Source organism: Grampus griseus, assembly GCF_964374135.1.
Source record: "Grampus griseus genome assembly, chromosome: 4".
In the NCBI taxonomy this organism is placed as follows: domain Eukaryota; kingdom Metazoa; phylum Chordata; class Mammalia; order Artiodactyla; family Delphinidae; genus Grampus; species Grampus griseus.
Window position 1 is genome coordinate 91,579,134 of NC_138997.1, and position 17,402 is coordinate 91,596,535.

General features: G+C 36.6%; 1 protein-coding gene across 1 annotated transcript in view; it reads right to left on the minus strand.

Annotated features, from left to right (window-relative positions):
* Positions 1-17,402, minus strand: part of TBC1D19 (TBC1 domain family member 19) — a 155,033-nt gene that overhangs the window by 91,793 nt on the left and 45,838 nt on the right. Inside the window, exon 4 of the mRNA XM_082653432.1 lies at positions 13,772-13,847. Coding sequence (XP_082509558.1) covers positions 13,772-13,847 — 76 coding nt within the window. The remainder of the gene's footprint in view (positions 1-13,771; positions 13,848-17,402) is intronic.

Consider the following 17,402-nt stretch of genomic DNA (forward strand, 5'->3'; position numbering starts at 1 on the left):
ACAACAACGAAAGATCCCGCATGCCGCAACTAAGATCTGATGCAGCCAAAAAAAAAAAAAAAGGAAACTTGGAAATGATCCAGAAGAGAAGAACAACTTAAAACTGAGAGAAGGAAAGAGGAAAAGGATGTTCAATTCAGAAAAAATCAAATTTTTATGGCTAGAAAAGGGGGAAATGAGGTGTAACAGCTGAGTTTTCAAATAATGAAAAGACATAGATTCAACAAATGTTTATTGTGCACCTATTAAACACATGTCACTAAAAGATGAAAGCATCCCTGTAGTGAGGGTGGGGAGGATAAGACAGAAACAATAATACAAGCTGCAAAAAGTTCATAAGGGCTACACCAGTCTATATGTCATAAACCAAAGAAAACATAAAACAATAAGCAAGCAATAGGAAGCCAGGTATATCAAAACTTCTAGTTGACAACAGAACACATACCACTTCCTTGAAAATCCTAAAAATAATGAAAGAAAAGCGACCCCAGTTGTTGGCCACTTCCCTACTCCCTGTTCCATATCTATAGCAAGGTTGGCAGGATTTTTCCAAGGTACGCCTTGCAAGAACTTCAGTCAGATGGTCAGAAGTCATTTCATAGAAGTCTTGGATGGTCAGAGAAATCATTTGCTCAGACATCAGAAATAGTAATAGGATTTCCTGACAATGAGGACAAATCCAAGATGAAGCAAGCGGCTGCTTTTAAGCTGGGTCATCCTTTAGGTCATCCTCAAGAACTCTAATCTTGAGTAAGTGGTATTCATTCATTCCTTTGTCTCACTGACTAACATGTACTGAATGCTTTCTATCTATAAAGCACAAAGCTCAGACCAGTGAGTAAATGTTATAAAGAGCATGTAACCATTTAACACAAGCAAGAAACTTTCCAGCAAGTAAGAAGACTTAATCAAAATGGGTTAAGTCAGTGAAATTGTGAATTCCCTGTTTCCAGAAGCTCTCCACCAAAAGGAGACAAACTCTAGAGGTTGGACTGGATAAATGTGAAGGTCCACTTTAGCTCCAGTTTTACAGATACTTAATTTTTCTCAGGTCCTATTTCTGGAGGTGAATAAATAAGCTCTAAGTCTCAAAACTAAATGCTCAAAAAAAATCATAGTTATTTCTATGTTATTATTTAAGTAAAAATTTCAGTGTGTACCTAGCACCAAAAAAAAGTAGAAGTAGCAAATAAGTTATTGAAAAATGACAGTGCATTAATACAAAATAAGAAGAAAGTAATAGTTTCTACCCCAAAGACTTATAAAATAAAGATCTTTTAAAATGTTGTTTAAAAGGAAAATGAATGGCATTTTACATTTAAAATGTTTAAATAGGAAGACATTACCTTTTACCTAAACCCATATCCTCTCTAAATGAAATTATTGTTGCATTCTAATCAGTTTCCCTAATAACTGGAATCTATGGTATTAACTCAAAGTATTTCAAGAGTTTTATAAATACAGTAGTTTCTAAGCCATGAGAGGCAAAAGATTCACAAAAGAACTGCAACTGTATTGAAATCTTTAAATGGGTATTAACTATCACCTTGTTACTTTTTCATAGTAATGAAAATAAATAAGAAGTCATTAAAAAATACATAATAAATATATAACACGCAAACAACTATGAAATTATAAAGTTTAAAATTACTTTCTTCACCTTGAAAAGAATAAAGTAAAACAAAATAATAATCATCCAGCTATCTAATGGAAAAAGGTTTTAGTAATTCTCCGATTATAAAAGTAACACATTTATTCAAGATAGTTGGAAAAACAATAATATGTAAAGAATAAAATAATAAATAAGCACTCATAGATTTCAATCCGCCAAAATAACCACTGTTACCATTTTATTCTCTTCATTTTTTTCTATGCATGAATGTGTACAATTGAGATGTACATGTGTGTATGAATATACACACGCATATATATACATTTAATGAAAGCAGAATTATTTTGTTTTTATAGTTTGCTTTTCCATTTAAGATTATATCATATGCAATTTCCCATGTCATTATATTTCTTCAAAAATGTCATTTCTGATGCCTGTATAACATTGTCTTTTGGAGTTTCCATATTATATTTAAGCAGGCCCTATTGCTGTTCGTTTAGATGTCTTAAAATTTTTTACTATTATCATGAACATGAATTTCTGTGTTTCTCTGATTCTTTCCTTTAGGGTCTGAGAAATGAAATTACTAGGGATAAGGGTATGAATATTTTCTAAAAGGGAATACTTTGCAGTTTTTGATTATTCAATTCATTCATTATTTTAAAAAAACATCTATTGAGCGTCTACCATGGGCTAGGCCCTATGCCAGATGTTGCAGATACAATTGTGAAAAGAAAGACACTGGCCCTGCTCTACAGAATCTAGTGATGATACAGACAACCCAAGTATTGTGGTGGGAAGTATAGGGTGCCTCCCATGTGGAAGATTGGAGAAACAGGATAAATATCTGAGTATCTGAGAAGTAGGGGTCAGAAGTCCTTCCCAAAGAAACTATCATCTAACACAGGACCTGAAGAATATGCAGAAGTTAGCCAAAAATATGTGGGATTTGAGGGTAGGCAGTTTTGGGTAGAAGCAAAAGCATGAGCACAGGTTCTCCTGCTGGGGAACAACTGAGGAGATCAAGGATGACTAGAGAGAGAGAACATACGTGTGTGGAAGTGGGCATGGGAGTGGCAGTAGGGGGAGGGACAGTGTGAGGAGGCAAAAGATGAGACCTGAACAGTAAAAAGGGGCAAGATCACTTATAGCTTTTTAAGCAAAAGTAAGGAATTGGAGCTCTATCCTAAAAGTCTTAGAGGTTTTCAGAAATGGAGTGACAATACAGAAGGTAGAAAGGCCAATTAGGAAGGGGATGTGAATTGAAGTAATGTAAAACTAGCAAAATTCTCATTTTTGCTAAGGTTACTCGATTGACAGTGAATAGGATAAATTCAACCACACAGCACATCTTGAGTTTGTCTGGGCATTTCTGGACTGGATACAGAAATAGGCTAAATATCGTCAGGTAGTGTAGATTCTGGAGCGGCTGTCCAGATTCAAATTACAGGTCTTCCACTGAGTAGTTTGGTAAAGTTGGCCCCATCTAAGACCGTAAGAGTGACTCATTTCATAGAGTCAGCATAAATATTAAATGAGTGAATACTTGTAAAGCACTAGAATGGTACCTGGCACGTAATTAGAGCTCTATGTGCTTACTACTATTATCTCACAAGAAAACTTACGCACTTATATTTATCACACTGCATATAAGTTTCTTCAAATATTGCTTCCTGTGAAAGGTGTAGCAAAATAGTTCCCAAAGTATTTTATATGGAAATAGATTACATAAGTTTGAACAACACTAGATTAAATAAAAATTAAACGGTTTCTTTATTGCAGAACCTCTCTGAGCTGTTAACATGCCAAAAGAAATTGTAAGCAACAAAATTAAGGAGTATTAGATTTAAAAAAAGTATAAAATAAATATCCATGAGTCCCTACTGATAAAAATAAATGATTGAATAAATAAATAAATGGGGGAGAGGAGACAACTCTTCCATGAAGAAGAATTCCAAATAATTTCTGTAGATACTCCCCACCTCAGGGAGGTGGAACATAACTTCTCCTCAAGTGTGGACCATGACTTCCTTCCAGACAGTACAGTATACATACAAAGGGGGTGGGGGGAAGAGTAGCTTTACAGTGGAAAAACCTCACAAATAATACCTCAATCAGGCAATCAAGGTCAACATCAACAGTGATATATCATACTGATAGTATATACCATGATATAATCTAATGACTATAAATGGCATTTTATATCTGTGATCTTCCTCCAAAAAACCCACAACCCTAGTCTAATAATGAGAAAAACATTAGACAAATTCCAAGAGAGGGATATTCTACAAAATACCTGACCAGTACTTCTCAAAACTGTCAAGGTCATCAAAAACAAGGAAAGTCTGAGAAACTGGCATAGCCAAGAGGAGCCTAAGGAGACATGACAACCAAATGTAATGTGGTATCCTGGATGGAATCCTAAAACAGAAAAAGGATATGAGGTTAAAACTAAGGAAATCTGAATAAAGTATGAACTTTAGTTATTAATACTGTATTAATATTAGTTCACTAAGTGTAACAAATATAAATGTACCATAGTAATGTGAGATGTTAATAGGGAAACTGGGTACGGGTTCCATGGGAACTCTCTGTACTGTCTTCTCAATTTTTCTGTAAATCTAAAACTCTTGTAAAAAATCAAGCCCACTAAAAATAATAAATTGTGATTCACCAAGAGGAAAACAATGTGTACTTCCATCCCCAAACTTATTTGTCCCTGGACCCCCCTTTTATGGAGTATCTCTCAGGGCTAGGATTCAGTATAAAACACTCTGGAAAATGCTGATGCAGTATAAGGAGTCTCTTCCCCTCATCAGCCCAAAAAACTTCCTAGCCATCTTCCCTATAGCACATAGCACTTTCTACCTTATGTTATAGGTACATATGTCCAAGTCTTATTTCAATTATTAAATCATGAAGTTACCTGAAGGCATAATCTGTATCTAATTTATTTCTGAATCTTCACAGCACATAGCAGAGTGTCTTCTACTCGTAGGCATTCAGTAAATATCTTTTAAGTAAATATTGTAATAATTGCTAGGAAGGATGGTAAATGCCTTTACTTATTGATTCATTATAAACTTACTAAGCTCCTGCTACATAAAGGTCAGTATACTAGAGGTAACAGTTACACAAAAGTCTTTTTAAAATTGTTACTGCTTTCCAGAGGCTTATAGGAAAAGACAGAAAGATGCGTACAGAAATTACTATAATAGAATGCAATTTGTGAATGAAGGCCATGAAATGACAGTGTGCTACAAGAGTGCAAAAGAGGGAGAGATCCTTTCAACAGGGTAATAACAACGTCAGAGAAGAGACGCCATCTGAGTTGACACAAAATAGATGGGATTTACATAATGTAAAGCAGGCAGAGGGCTTTCCGTGACAGGAAAACAAAGTAAGTGTTAAAGATGCAAGAGGAAAGGCAAAATGATTCACTTGGAATGGCACAAACGGCAGTTACAAGACAGCAGAGACTGATAAAGTGGAAGGAGCAGCTGCAGACAGATAGTAAAACTCTTAAATGGTGGGCTGTGGAGTAAAAACGTCATTTGTTAGGCAATTGGCAATCACTGAAGGTCTGTTAGAAGGCAGTGAGACACATTATAAGGGTTCATCTGCTTGAGGTTAAAGTTAATAGAATTGAAGGTACATAAGGAGAAAGACAGATTCAAAGTTGGTAGTTATAAAAGTTAGTAGTGAGGGACCTTCAAGATGGCAGAGGAGTAAGAGGTGGAGATTACCTTCCTCCCCACAAATATATCAAAAATACATCTACACGTGGAACAACGCCTACAGAACACTTACTGAACATTGGCAGAAGACCTCAGACTTCCCAAAAGGCCTGAATGAGCAAGAGCCCGCTAATCAGCCGCTGTTTTAACCCCGTCCTGTCTGGGCAGGAACAGATGCCTGAGGGCGACCCACACACAGACATGGGGCCAAAACCAAGGCTGAACCCCAGGAGTTGTGCGAACAAAGAAGAGAAAGGGAAATTTCTCCATGCAGCTTCAGGAGCAGCAGATTAAATCCCCACAATCAACTTGAGGTACCCTGAATCTGTGGAATGCCTGAATAGACAACATCCCAAAATGGAGGGGGAGGACTTTGGGAGCAACTGCAGACTAGGGGTTTGGTGTCTGCGACTGACTTGTTTCTGATTTTTATGTTTATCTTAGTTTCGTTTTGAGCGCTTGTTATCATTGGTAGATTTGTTTATTGGTTTGGTTACTCTCTTTTTTAAAATTATTATTTATTTTAATAATTTTACTTATTTATTTTTTTAAAATTTATTTTTCTTTCTTTTTTTTCTCCCTTTTCTTCTGAGCTGTGTGGCTGACAGGGTCTTGGTGCTCCAGGCCATATCAGGCCTAAGCCTCTGAGGTGGGAGAGACAAGTTCAGGACACTGGACCACCAGAGACCTCCTGGTCCCATGTAATATCAATCAGCGAGAGCTCTCCCAGAGAGCTCAGTCTCAATGCTAAGACCCAGCTCCACTCAACGGCCAGCAAGTTCCAGTGCTGGATGCCCCATGCCAAACAACTAGCAAGACAGGAACACAACCTCACCCATTAGCAGAGAGGATGCCTAAAAACATACTAAGTTCACAGACACCCCAAAACACACCACTGGATGTGGCTGGCCCACCAGAAAGACAAGATAAACCCCCACTCACCAGAACACAGGCACCAGTCCCCTCCACCAGGAAGCCTACACAACCCACTGAACCAACCTCACCCACTGGGGGCAGACACCAAAAACAATGGGAATTACGAACCTGCAGCCTGCGAAAAGGAGACCCCAAACACAGTATGTTAAACAAAATGAGAAGACAGAGAAATATGCAGCAGATGAAGGAGCAGGGAAAAAACCCACCAGACCAAACAAATGAAGAGGAAATAGGCAGTCTACCTGAAAAAGAATTCAGAATAATGATAGTAAAGATGATCCAAAATCTTGGAAATCGAACAGAGAAAATACAAGAAACGTTTAACATGGAACAAGAAGAACTAAAGAGCAAACAAACAATGATGAACACCACAATAAATGAAATTAAAAATTCTCTAGGAGGAATCAATAGCTGAATAACTGAGGCAGAAGAACAGATAAATGACCTGGAAGATAAAATAGTGGAACTAACTACCGCAGAGCAGAATAAAGAAAAAAAAAATGAAAAGAATTGAGGACAGTCTCAGAGACTTCTGGGACAATAATAAATGCACCAACATTCAAATTATAGGGGTCCCAGAAGAAGAAGAGTAAAAGAAAGGGTCTAAGAAAATATTTGAAGAGATTATAGTTGAAAACGTCCCTACCATAGTAAAGGAATTAGTCAGTAAAGTCCAGGAAGTGCATAGACTCCCATACAGGATAAATCCAAGGAGAAACACGCCAAGACACATATTAATCAAACTATCAAAAATTAAATACAAAGAAAAAATATTAAAAGCAGCAAGGGAAAAACAACAAATAACATACAAGGGAATCCCCATAAGGTTAACAGCTAACTTTTCAGCAGAAACTCTGCAAGCCAGAAGGGAGTGGCAGGACATATTTAAAGTGATGAAAGGGAAAAATCTACAACCAAGATTACTCTACCCAGCAAGGATCTCATTCAGATTCAACAGAGAAATTAAAACCTTTACAGGCAAGCAAAAGAGAATTCAGCACTACTAAACCAGAATTACAACAAATCCTAAAGGAACTTCTCTGGGCAGGGAACACAAGAGAAGGAAATGACCTACAAAAACAAACCCAAAACAATTGAGAAAATTGTTCATAGGAACATATATATTGATAATACCTTAAATGTAAATGGATTAAATGCTCCAACCAAAAGACATAGGCTGGCTGAATGGATACAAAAACATGACCCGTATATATGCTGTCTACAAGAGACCCACTTCAGACCTAGGGACGCATACAGACTGAAAGTGAGGGGATGGAAAAAGATATTCCACACAAAAGGAAATCAAAAGAAAGCTGGAGTAGCAATTCTCATATCAGACAAAATAGACTTTAAAATAAAGACTATGACAAGAGACCAAGAAGGACACTACATAACTATCAAGGCATCAATCCAAGAAGAAGACATAACAATTGTAAATATTTATGCACCCAACACAGGAGCACCTCAGTACATAAGGCAAATGCTAACAGCCATAAAAGGGGAAATCGACAGTAACTAAATCATAGTAGGGGACTTTCACACCTCACTTTTACCAATGGACAGATCATCCAAAATGAAAATAAATAAGGAAACACAAGCTTTACATGACACATTAAACAAGATGGACTAAACTGATATTTATAGGACACTCCATCCAAAAACAACAGAATACACTTTCTTCTCAAGTGCTCATGGAACATTCCCCAGGATAGATCATATCTTGGGTCACAAATCAAGCCTTGGTAAATTTAAGAAAATTGAAATCATATCAAGTATCTTTTCCGACCACAAGTCTATGAGACTAGATATCACTTACAGGAAAAAAGACAGTAAAAAATACAAACACATGGAGGCTAAACAATATGCTACTAAATAACCAAGAGATCACTGAAGAAATCAAAGAGGAAATCAAAAAATACCTAGAAACAAATGACAGTGAAAACACGACGACCCAAAACCAGTGGGATGCAGCAAAAGCAGTTCTAAGAGGGAGGTTTATAGCAATACAATCCTACCTCAAGAAAGAAGAAACATCTCAAATCAACAACCTAAACGTACACCTAAAGCAATTAGAGGAAGAAAAACAAGAAAACACCAAAGTTAGCAGAAGGAAAGAAATCATAAAGATCAGATCAGAAATAAATGAAAAAGAAACAAAGGAAATAGCACAGATTAATAAAACTAAAAGCTGGTTCTTTGAGAAGATAAACAAAATTGATAAACCATTAGCCAGACTCATCAAGAAAAAAAGGGAGAAGACTCAAATCAATAGAATTAGAAATGAAAAAGGAGAAGTAACAACTGACACTGCAGAAATACAAAGGATCATGAGAGATTACTACAAGCAACCATATGCCAATAAAATGGACAACTATAAGGAAATGGACAAATTCTTGGAAAGGTACAATTTTCCAAGACTGTACCAGGAAGAATTAGAAAATATAAACAGACCAATCACAAGTACTGAAATTGAAACTGTGATTAAAAATCTTCCAAGAACAAAAGCCAAGGACCAGATGGCTTCACAGGCAAATTCTATTATACATTTAGAGAAGAGCTAACACCTATCCTTCTCAAAGTCTTCCAAAATATAGCAGAGGGAAGAACACTCCCAAACTCATTCTACGAGGCCACAATCACCCTGATACCAAAACCAGTTAAAGATGTCACAATAAAAGAAAACTACAGGCCAATATCACTGATGAACATAGATGCAAAAAACCTCAACAAAAAACTAGGAAACAAAATCCAACAGCACATTAAAAGGATCATACACCATGATGAAGTGGAGTTTATCCCAGGAATGCAAGGATTCTTCAATATATGCAAATCAATCAATGTGATACATCATATTAACAAACTGAAGGATAAAAAACATGATAATCTCAATAGATGCAGAAAAACCTTTCAACAAATTCAACACCCATTTATGATAAAAACTCTCCAGAAAGTAGGAATAGAGGGAGCCTATCTCAAAATAATAAAGGCCATAAATGACAAACCCACAGCCAACATCATTCTCAATGGTGAAAAACGGAAACAATTTCCTCTAAGATCAGGAACAAGACAAAGTTGCCCACTCTCACCACCTTTATTCAACATAGTTTTGGAAGTTTTAGCCACAGCCATCAGAGAAGAAAAACAAATAAAAGGAATCCAAATCAGAAAAGAAGAAGTAAAGCTGTCACTGTTTGCAGATGACATGATACTATATAGAGAATCCTAAAGATGCTACCAGAAAACTATCAGAGCTACTCAATGAACATGGTAAAGTAGCAGGATACAAAATTAATGCACAGAAATCTCTTGCATTCCTATACACTAATGATGAAAAATCTGAAAGAGAAATTAAGGAAACACTCCCATTTACCACTGCACAAAAAGAATAAAATAACTAGGAATAAACCTACCTAAGGAGACAAAAGACCTGTATGCAGAAAACTATAAGACACTGATGCAAGAAATTAAAAATGATACAAACAGATGGAGAGATATACCATGTTCTTGGATTGGAAGAATCAACATTGTGAAAATGAATATACTACCCAAAGCAATCTACAGATTCAATGAAATCCCTATCAAACCACCAATGGCATTTTTCACAGAACTAGAACAAAAAAATGCACAATTTGTATGGAAACACAAAGACCCTGAATAGCCAAAGCAATCTTGAGAGTGAAAAACAGAGCTGGAGTAATCAGGCTCCCTGACATTGGACTATACTACAAAGCTATAGTAATCAAGAGAGCATGGTACTGGCACAAAAACAGAAATATAGATCAATGGAACAGGATAGAAAGCCCAGAGATAAACCCACGCACATATGGTCACCCTATCTTTGATACAGGAGGCGAGACTATACAATGGAGAAAAGACAGCGTCTTCAATAAGTGGTGCTGGGAAAACTGGACAGGTACATATAAAAGAATGAAATTAGAACACTCCCTAACACCGTATACAAAAATAAACGCAAAATGGATTAAAGACCTAAATGTAAGGCCAGACACTATATAACTCTTAGAGGAAAACATAGGCATAACACTCTATGACATAAATCACAGCAAGATCCTTTTTGACCCACCTCCTAGAGAAATGGAAATAAAAACAAAAATAAACAAATGGGACCTAATGAAACTTAAAAGCTGTTGCACAGCAAAGGAAACCATAAACAAGATGAAAACACAACCCTCAGAGTGGAAGAAAATATTTGCAAACGAAGCAACTGACAAAGGATTAATTTCCACAATATACAAGCAGCTCATGCAGCTTAATATCAAAAAAACAAACAACCCAGTCCAAAAATGAGGAGAGGACCTAAATGGACATTTCTCCAAAGAAGATATACAGATTGCCAACAAACACATGAAAGACTGCTCAACATCACTAATCATTAGAGAAATGCAAATCAAAACTACAATGAGGTGTCATCTCACACCGGTCAGAATGGCCATCATCAAAAAATCTACAAACAATAAATGCTGGAGAGGGTGTGGAGAAAAGGGAACCCTCTTGCACTGTTGGTGAGAATGTAAATTGATACAGCCACTATGGAGAACAGTATGGAGGTTCCTTAAAAAACTAAAAACGGAACTACCATATGACCCAGCAATCCCACTACTGGGCATATACCCTGAGAAAACCATAGTTCGGAAAGAGTCATGTACCACAATGTTCATTGCAGCTCTATTTGCAATAGCCAGGACATGGAAGCAGCCTTTGTGTCCATCAACAGATGAATGGATTGAGAGGATGTGGCACATGTATACAATGGAATATTGCTCAGCCATAAAAAGAAATGAAATTGAGTTATTTGTAGTGAGGTGGATGGACCTAGAGTCTGTCATACAGAGTGAAGTTAAGTCAGAAAGAGAAAAACAAATACCATATGCTAACACATATATATGGAATGTAAAAAAAAGAAAAGAAAAGGTTCTGATGACCTAAGGGCAGGACAGGAATAAAGAGGTAGACATAGAGAGTGGACCTGAGGCCACGGGGAGAGGGAAGGGTAAGCTGGGACAAAGAGAAAGAGTAGCACTGACACATATACACTACCAAATGTAAAATAGATAGCTAGTGGGAAGCAGCCACATAGCACAGGGAGACTAGCTCAGTGCTTTGTGACCACCCAGAGGGGTGGGATAGGGAGGCTGGGAGGGAGATGCAAGAGGGAAGAGATATGGGGATATATGTATATGTATAGCTGATTCACTTTGTTATAAAGCAGAAACTAACACACCATTGTAAAGCAACTATACTCCAATAAAGATACTAAAAAAAAATTACTGCAACAAAAAAAATCTTCAGTCTTGCAGATTTAGAGATCCACATAAAAAGACTGTAAAAATGTCACTTCCCTTATTTTGATAAATAATAAACAATTCTTGAATTTCAAACAAACAGAGAAACAAAAAAGAATCAATTACAGTTGACCCTTGAACATCTTGGATGTTAGGGATGCCAACACTCCACACAGTGGAAAATTCGAGTATAACTTAATATTTGGCCCTCCATTCCTGTGGTTCTGAATCTGCAAATTCAACCAGCCCAGGTTAGTGTAGTACTGCAATATTTAGCATTGAAAAAAATCCACATATAAGTGGATTCATGCAGCTCAAACCCACGTTGTTCAAGAGTCAACTGAATTTCATCAAACATTTACCGAGAGTGTTCTGTGGGCTAGGCACTATGCTTAGATGCTCAGGATTAAAAGCACAGTCCTTGCTCTTAAAGGGACTAATTTAGTGCAGGAATCTGCAAACTTTCTATAAAAAGGCAGACAGTAAAAAATTTAAGCTTTCCAGGTCATAACATCTCTAAAGCAACTATTTAACTCTGACATAGTAGTGCAAAAGCAGACATAGCCAATATGTAAATAAAGGAGCATGACTATTTTCCAATAAAACATATTTTATTAATTCCTGTAAGTTTCATGGGTCACAAAATATTATTCTTCTTTTGATTTTTCAACCAGTTGAAAATGTTAAAAAAAATAATAAAATTCCTAGCTTGCTACCCATACAAAAACAGGTGGCAGGGCAGATGTGGCCCATGCGCTGTAGCGTGCCAACTCTGGATCTAGCAGGTAAGCCTGGAGAGGAAAGAGAGGAGTACCATACTCCTTGTGTGTATATACACAATACCTATATTTACCATTCATATATAGTCTCAGCAACTAGCAGTAGGCTTTAAGAACAGACCTGTTATTTATCTCTGTATCTCTTCAGTCTTAATAGGAAACCAACTTTTGTGCTTTGTTTTTTATACTTATGCTAAAACTGATACTTTCTCTAAAACTTTCAGAAATTTTCAAATTTTGCCAAAAAATACTTAGACCTAAGCATTTAGTTTTATTTTCTTGAGTTTATATCTTTACAACAAAAGACCAATTATTTCATACGTGTATCACGTGATGATTATGATTTATGACACATCAATAATAAATACTGTCTGATTGCTAGCCCTAAAGTACCACCTAGAGATAGAAACATATTACATATTTCCTCAAATATCTCCATGTTTTTTGTTTATATTGCTTCCTTTCACCCTCTAATTTTGAGGGTTTTTAAAATGAATATAAAAGCAGAAAAAGAAAAACCTGCCTAACATCTACCACTGTGGAGCATGGTAACTCAAAGCAAGCAGAACACTTCTCAGGAGAAGCAGAACTATGATAACTGTTGAAGCTGGGTGACGGGTTCACTGGAGTTCTTTAGGGTGTATCTGAAAATTTTCATAATAATTTCTGAGACTATGATAGAGAAAGAAGGTTGACTTATGAGGTCCATTAAATGCCTCAGCAGTGTTAGTCAGACAGTCCCCAGCACTGTGAGGAAGGCTCATGAATAATGCCACCTCACAGGCAGGTAGACCACACAGGGCCAAGGCAAAGCCCAGCTAAAAGAATTAGGGGCATGTGACAGAACTTGTTAAGTTTCTACTTTAACAGCTTTTTACAGTTTTTCTGTTAAAGTTATTTTATTTTACGCTTTTAAAGTGACTTTTAGTTGTTTTCAGTGCATTTTAGATACAAGGTTCATTTAGGTTGTGTAACAGAATACAATTAGTATGTATATCCTGCTGTGAAAACAAATGTTTCAAATATAGTATCAGTAACACTAGTGTCAAAAGCTAAAATTTTAAGGGAAGAGTGAGTCAGTTCATTCCCATTTCATTCCTTTAATATCACACAACATTAGGAACAAATTGTTTCATAATATTTACTTTTATGATATTTTAAATTTTAGGCCAGTATAGTACATGATTTTTTTTCCTTCTACTCAACATTTTCAAGATTACTATAGTTAAGTAAGTGCAATCCTTGGTTACTGAAAATGAAAAGTATGCAAATAGTATTCACCTCACTTTAATGGTCTTTACCCAGTCTTTCGTATAATAAATACAGTCCTAATATTAATAAGGATCTTTCACTCTGCATTATATAACTTGGTATGGAAAAATAAAATTAAAATGAACAGTAGCCAACCTGTGCTTTCCTCATGTATACCAAAGGTTCTTTAAGATGTTCAGGAGGTGCAGCAGGATGACTGGGTAAAGGAAACCTGGGGACAAAAAGAGGAAGCTGAGTATTATACATTACTCTTTTTTTAAAAAAAATAAACAAAGAATGCATGTTTTTATTTATTCACTCAACAACCACAGACCTGAGAGCCTACTGCCATGTACTGGTTATATACAGGTAAACAGGCCCCTGCCCTCAAAAGGTTTACAAACCAAAAGCAAGCAAGAAAAACTACAAAAGCACCACAAAAGCATATATAGGGGGCAAAGAAGTCTGAGTTATGTATTTGATACAATTTTCCCTTATGCTAAGAATTGAAAAGTATATACATTACTCTTAATAATTAATCAGTTCGCCTGGTTAGAAATTACTTACCTCTGTAGTCCATGATAGAAATGAAATAGATATTTGTTAGCAGTTCTATGTGCTTACACAAGGTACAACAACCTAATAAAACTTTAATTCTTATCCTACTAGCATAGTAGTTGTAAATTAACGATTTACTGACTTGTTAAAAGTTAAAGTGAATGCATAAATTTAGGTAAATTTAAAAATTATTTAGCTCTGTAAGTGCTCACATGAAAATTTTCACAACTGTTAATTTTAGTATGTAAGTACTATAACACTTAGAGAAATTTTTTTTAATTCTGAAGTCTAAAAAAGTCCATTAACTTACTAATATATCAACTTTTCTCATTTCTCCCAATTTCCTTTTCCATAGGATTGAAATGATAGTAAAAATACTATCTTTTGTAATAGCCATGTTTTAGTATTAATATATTACATACTACATTAATTCACAAATTTAATAAAATTTTAATGTCTTAAAAATTATGTTTTCTATGTAACATTACATTTTATATTCAAAATGTATTGTTTTTTATTAAGAAAACAGATTTATTTATTCAACAAATATTTGAGCCATTCTAAGTACTAAGTATATGGTAGGATTAAGACAGTTATCTCCTGTTCTTACGTACCTAATATTCTAGTGAAGAAAGAGTCAATATTTATAAAAACAAACAAATAAATAAATCAATAGAATAATATAAAATAGTAATAAGTGCCATGAGAAAATGAGAGCAGGATAGAGTCAAAAGTGATTTGGAAGGGCAGGGAAGGTGTTTAGAAAAGCTAATATTTGAACCAAGACATGAGTGAAAAGGAGCCAACCATTCAAAGATCTGGGGGAAGAACATTCTAAGTAAAAGGACAGCAAGCACAAGACTCTGAGGTGGGAAAATATGGAATGTTTAAAAATCAGAAAAAGCCAGGATGGTTGAAATGTAATGACTGAGGCACAGAATGATATAAAATCATAGAGAAGGCAATAGGAGAACACAACAATTTAACATTTACTTAGAGTTTTCAATCTCTTTCACAACATATAGCTCCCATTGAAATTAATCATATAACTTGTACCTACAGCAAAGCAACCACGTTCTAACAATCAAGAACCATACACTGAATTCTCAAGAAATTCCTCATCCAAATGGGGACATCCAAAGGGGGACACCAGACAGTTTCACTAACTGATTATTTCTGGCTAATTGTTTTTTTCTACTAAAATCTGCATTCCATGTACCTAAACAAATCACCTTTTCCCACTCACAAGTGAAAAAAAAATTGATAATCTCTAGATATCTCAGTATTTCTTCTTATATGCAAGATAGTTTAAAAGCTATATATTTTATACCACTCACTACATCATTTGTAAAGAGACGTGATGTATAATTAAATATAACTCTTAAAAATTCTTCTATTTTAATTGTAATTATTTCTAAACTTAATAAAACTTAGAAATTTAGGATGGAAACTTGAGAGCACTTACTGATGAACTTAAGGGTTATTTAATGCTCAAAGAAATTTATCCATAAAAAAAGGTAAGACGTGACAACCCCAAATCATTCATATTAAACCAAAATAAAGTTAGATATTTATTCAATTGTAAATATTTAATGAGAACCTACTAAGTTCAAGGTAATAGAGATACAGCAGGGAACAAAACATGTTAAAATCTCTGTCCTTGGGACTTCCCTGGAGGTACAGTGAGGGCGCATGGGTTCGATCCCTCGTCGGGGAAGATCTCATATGCCACATCGCGCAGCCAAAACAATAAATAAAATGAAATAGAATAGAATACAAAAGAATAAAACAAAATAAAATAAAATCTCTGTCCTCACGTATTTTACATTTAGTAATACAAAGAGATGAGGGTCTGTAGATAGGAACAATGCAGAAACCTCCGTATCACTCTTGATTCCTCCCTCTTCCTGTCTCCCTAAATCCCCATAAATGCCACTCATCTCCTCTACCCCACTGACAGTTTTAGGCAAACAACATTTCTCGCCTGCATTCATCTGACAGATTCATAAGCAGTCTCCCCTGCTTCCACACTATTTTCAACCTACTTGCCAATTTGCCTGGCAGTTAGTCAGGAGCAGTGTCTTCCTTATTCACCAGTGATTGTATTTCCAGTGCCTAGCATAAGGCCTGGCACATACTAGATATCCAGTACATTGTTGAATAAATAAAATGCAAATGTGGTTATGTCACTACTTTGATTAAAAATCCTAAAATGGCACCCAAATGCTTTTAGGATCCAGTCTACAAATCCTTGAGTAAGAAGCACATCCTTGCCTACAGATCTAGCATAATTCTTTCCTATGCCCCTTTCCTCTCTACCACCCAACTCTTGTTGCCGTACAACTTTTGTTCCTCCAATATACTGCATTCTTTTCCACCTATAAACACCTTTGAACCTGTTGTTCCCTCGTGCCTAAAGCATTTTTCTTCTCTACCCCTTCCCCTGACTAAATCCAGCTCAGCTTTTTGATCTCAGTCTATTATTTCCTGTGATAAGTCATCATGACATCCCCAATGTGAGTTAAGTGCCTGCCCTATGTACTCCTTGTACTTATCCTATTATAGCGCTTACTATATTGTACTATAATTGCCTCTTTAAATTCTCTGTGCCCCACTGGGATGTAAGCTCCATAAAAAGCAAAGACTATCTGCCTAGCTTGTTCACTATCCCAGCACCTAGCTCTGTACATAACGCATAACAAGCACATAGTAATATTTAAAACTAAGAGGGCAGGGTGGAGTCAAGATGACAGTGTGGGAAGACGCCAAGTTAACGTCTCCCCATAATTAGGTTCCCTGCCGGCTGCTGGTGGAGGACGCTAACGCCCAAGGAGATGGGAGGAACCCCCAAGTGAACTGGTAGGACGTGCGGGGACTGAGGGGGGAGGAAAAGTGGAGGCCAGACAGGATCAGCGCCCCTGAGGCTGGGGAGATCAGGAAAGGCACGTGGGAGGGGCCCTCAGGGAGGAGTGGAGGAAGAGCTGAGGGCATTTGCCCCACTGACTTGGGCACGGGGAGACTGCTGAGCTCCCAAGCCGGTCCCCTGCCCTCCAAGGGCCCCCACTCCCCATGGCCGCATTGGTCCTGGGGGCATAGGAAGGAGGCCGAGGGGATAAAAGGAGAGGCAGGCAGGAGGGCCCCTCTGAAACCAGAGGAACAGGAGAGGAGAGGAGGGCGTTTGCCCCACCCACTCGAGCCTAGAAATCCTGCTGGGTTCCCAGGTGAGTTC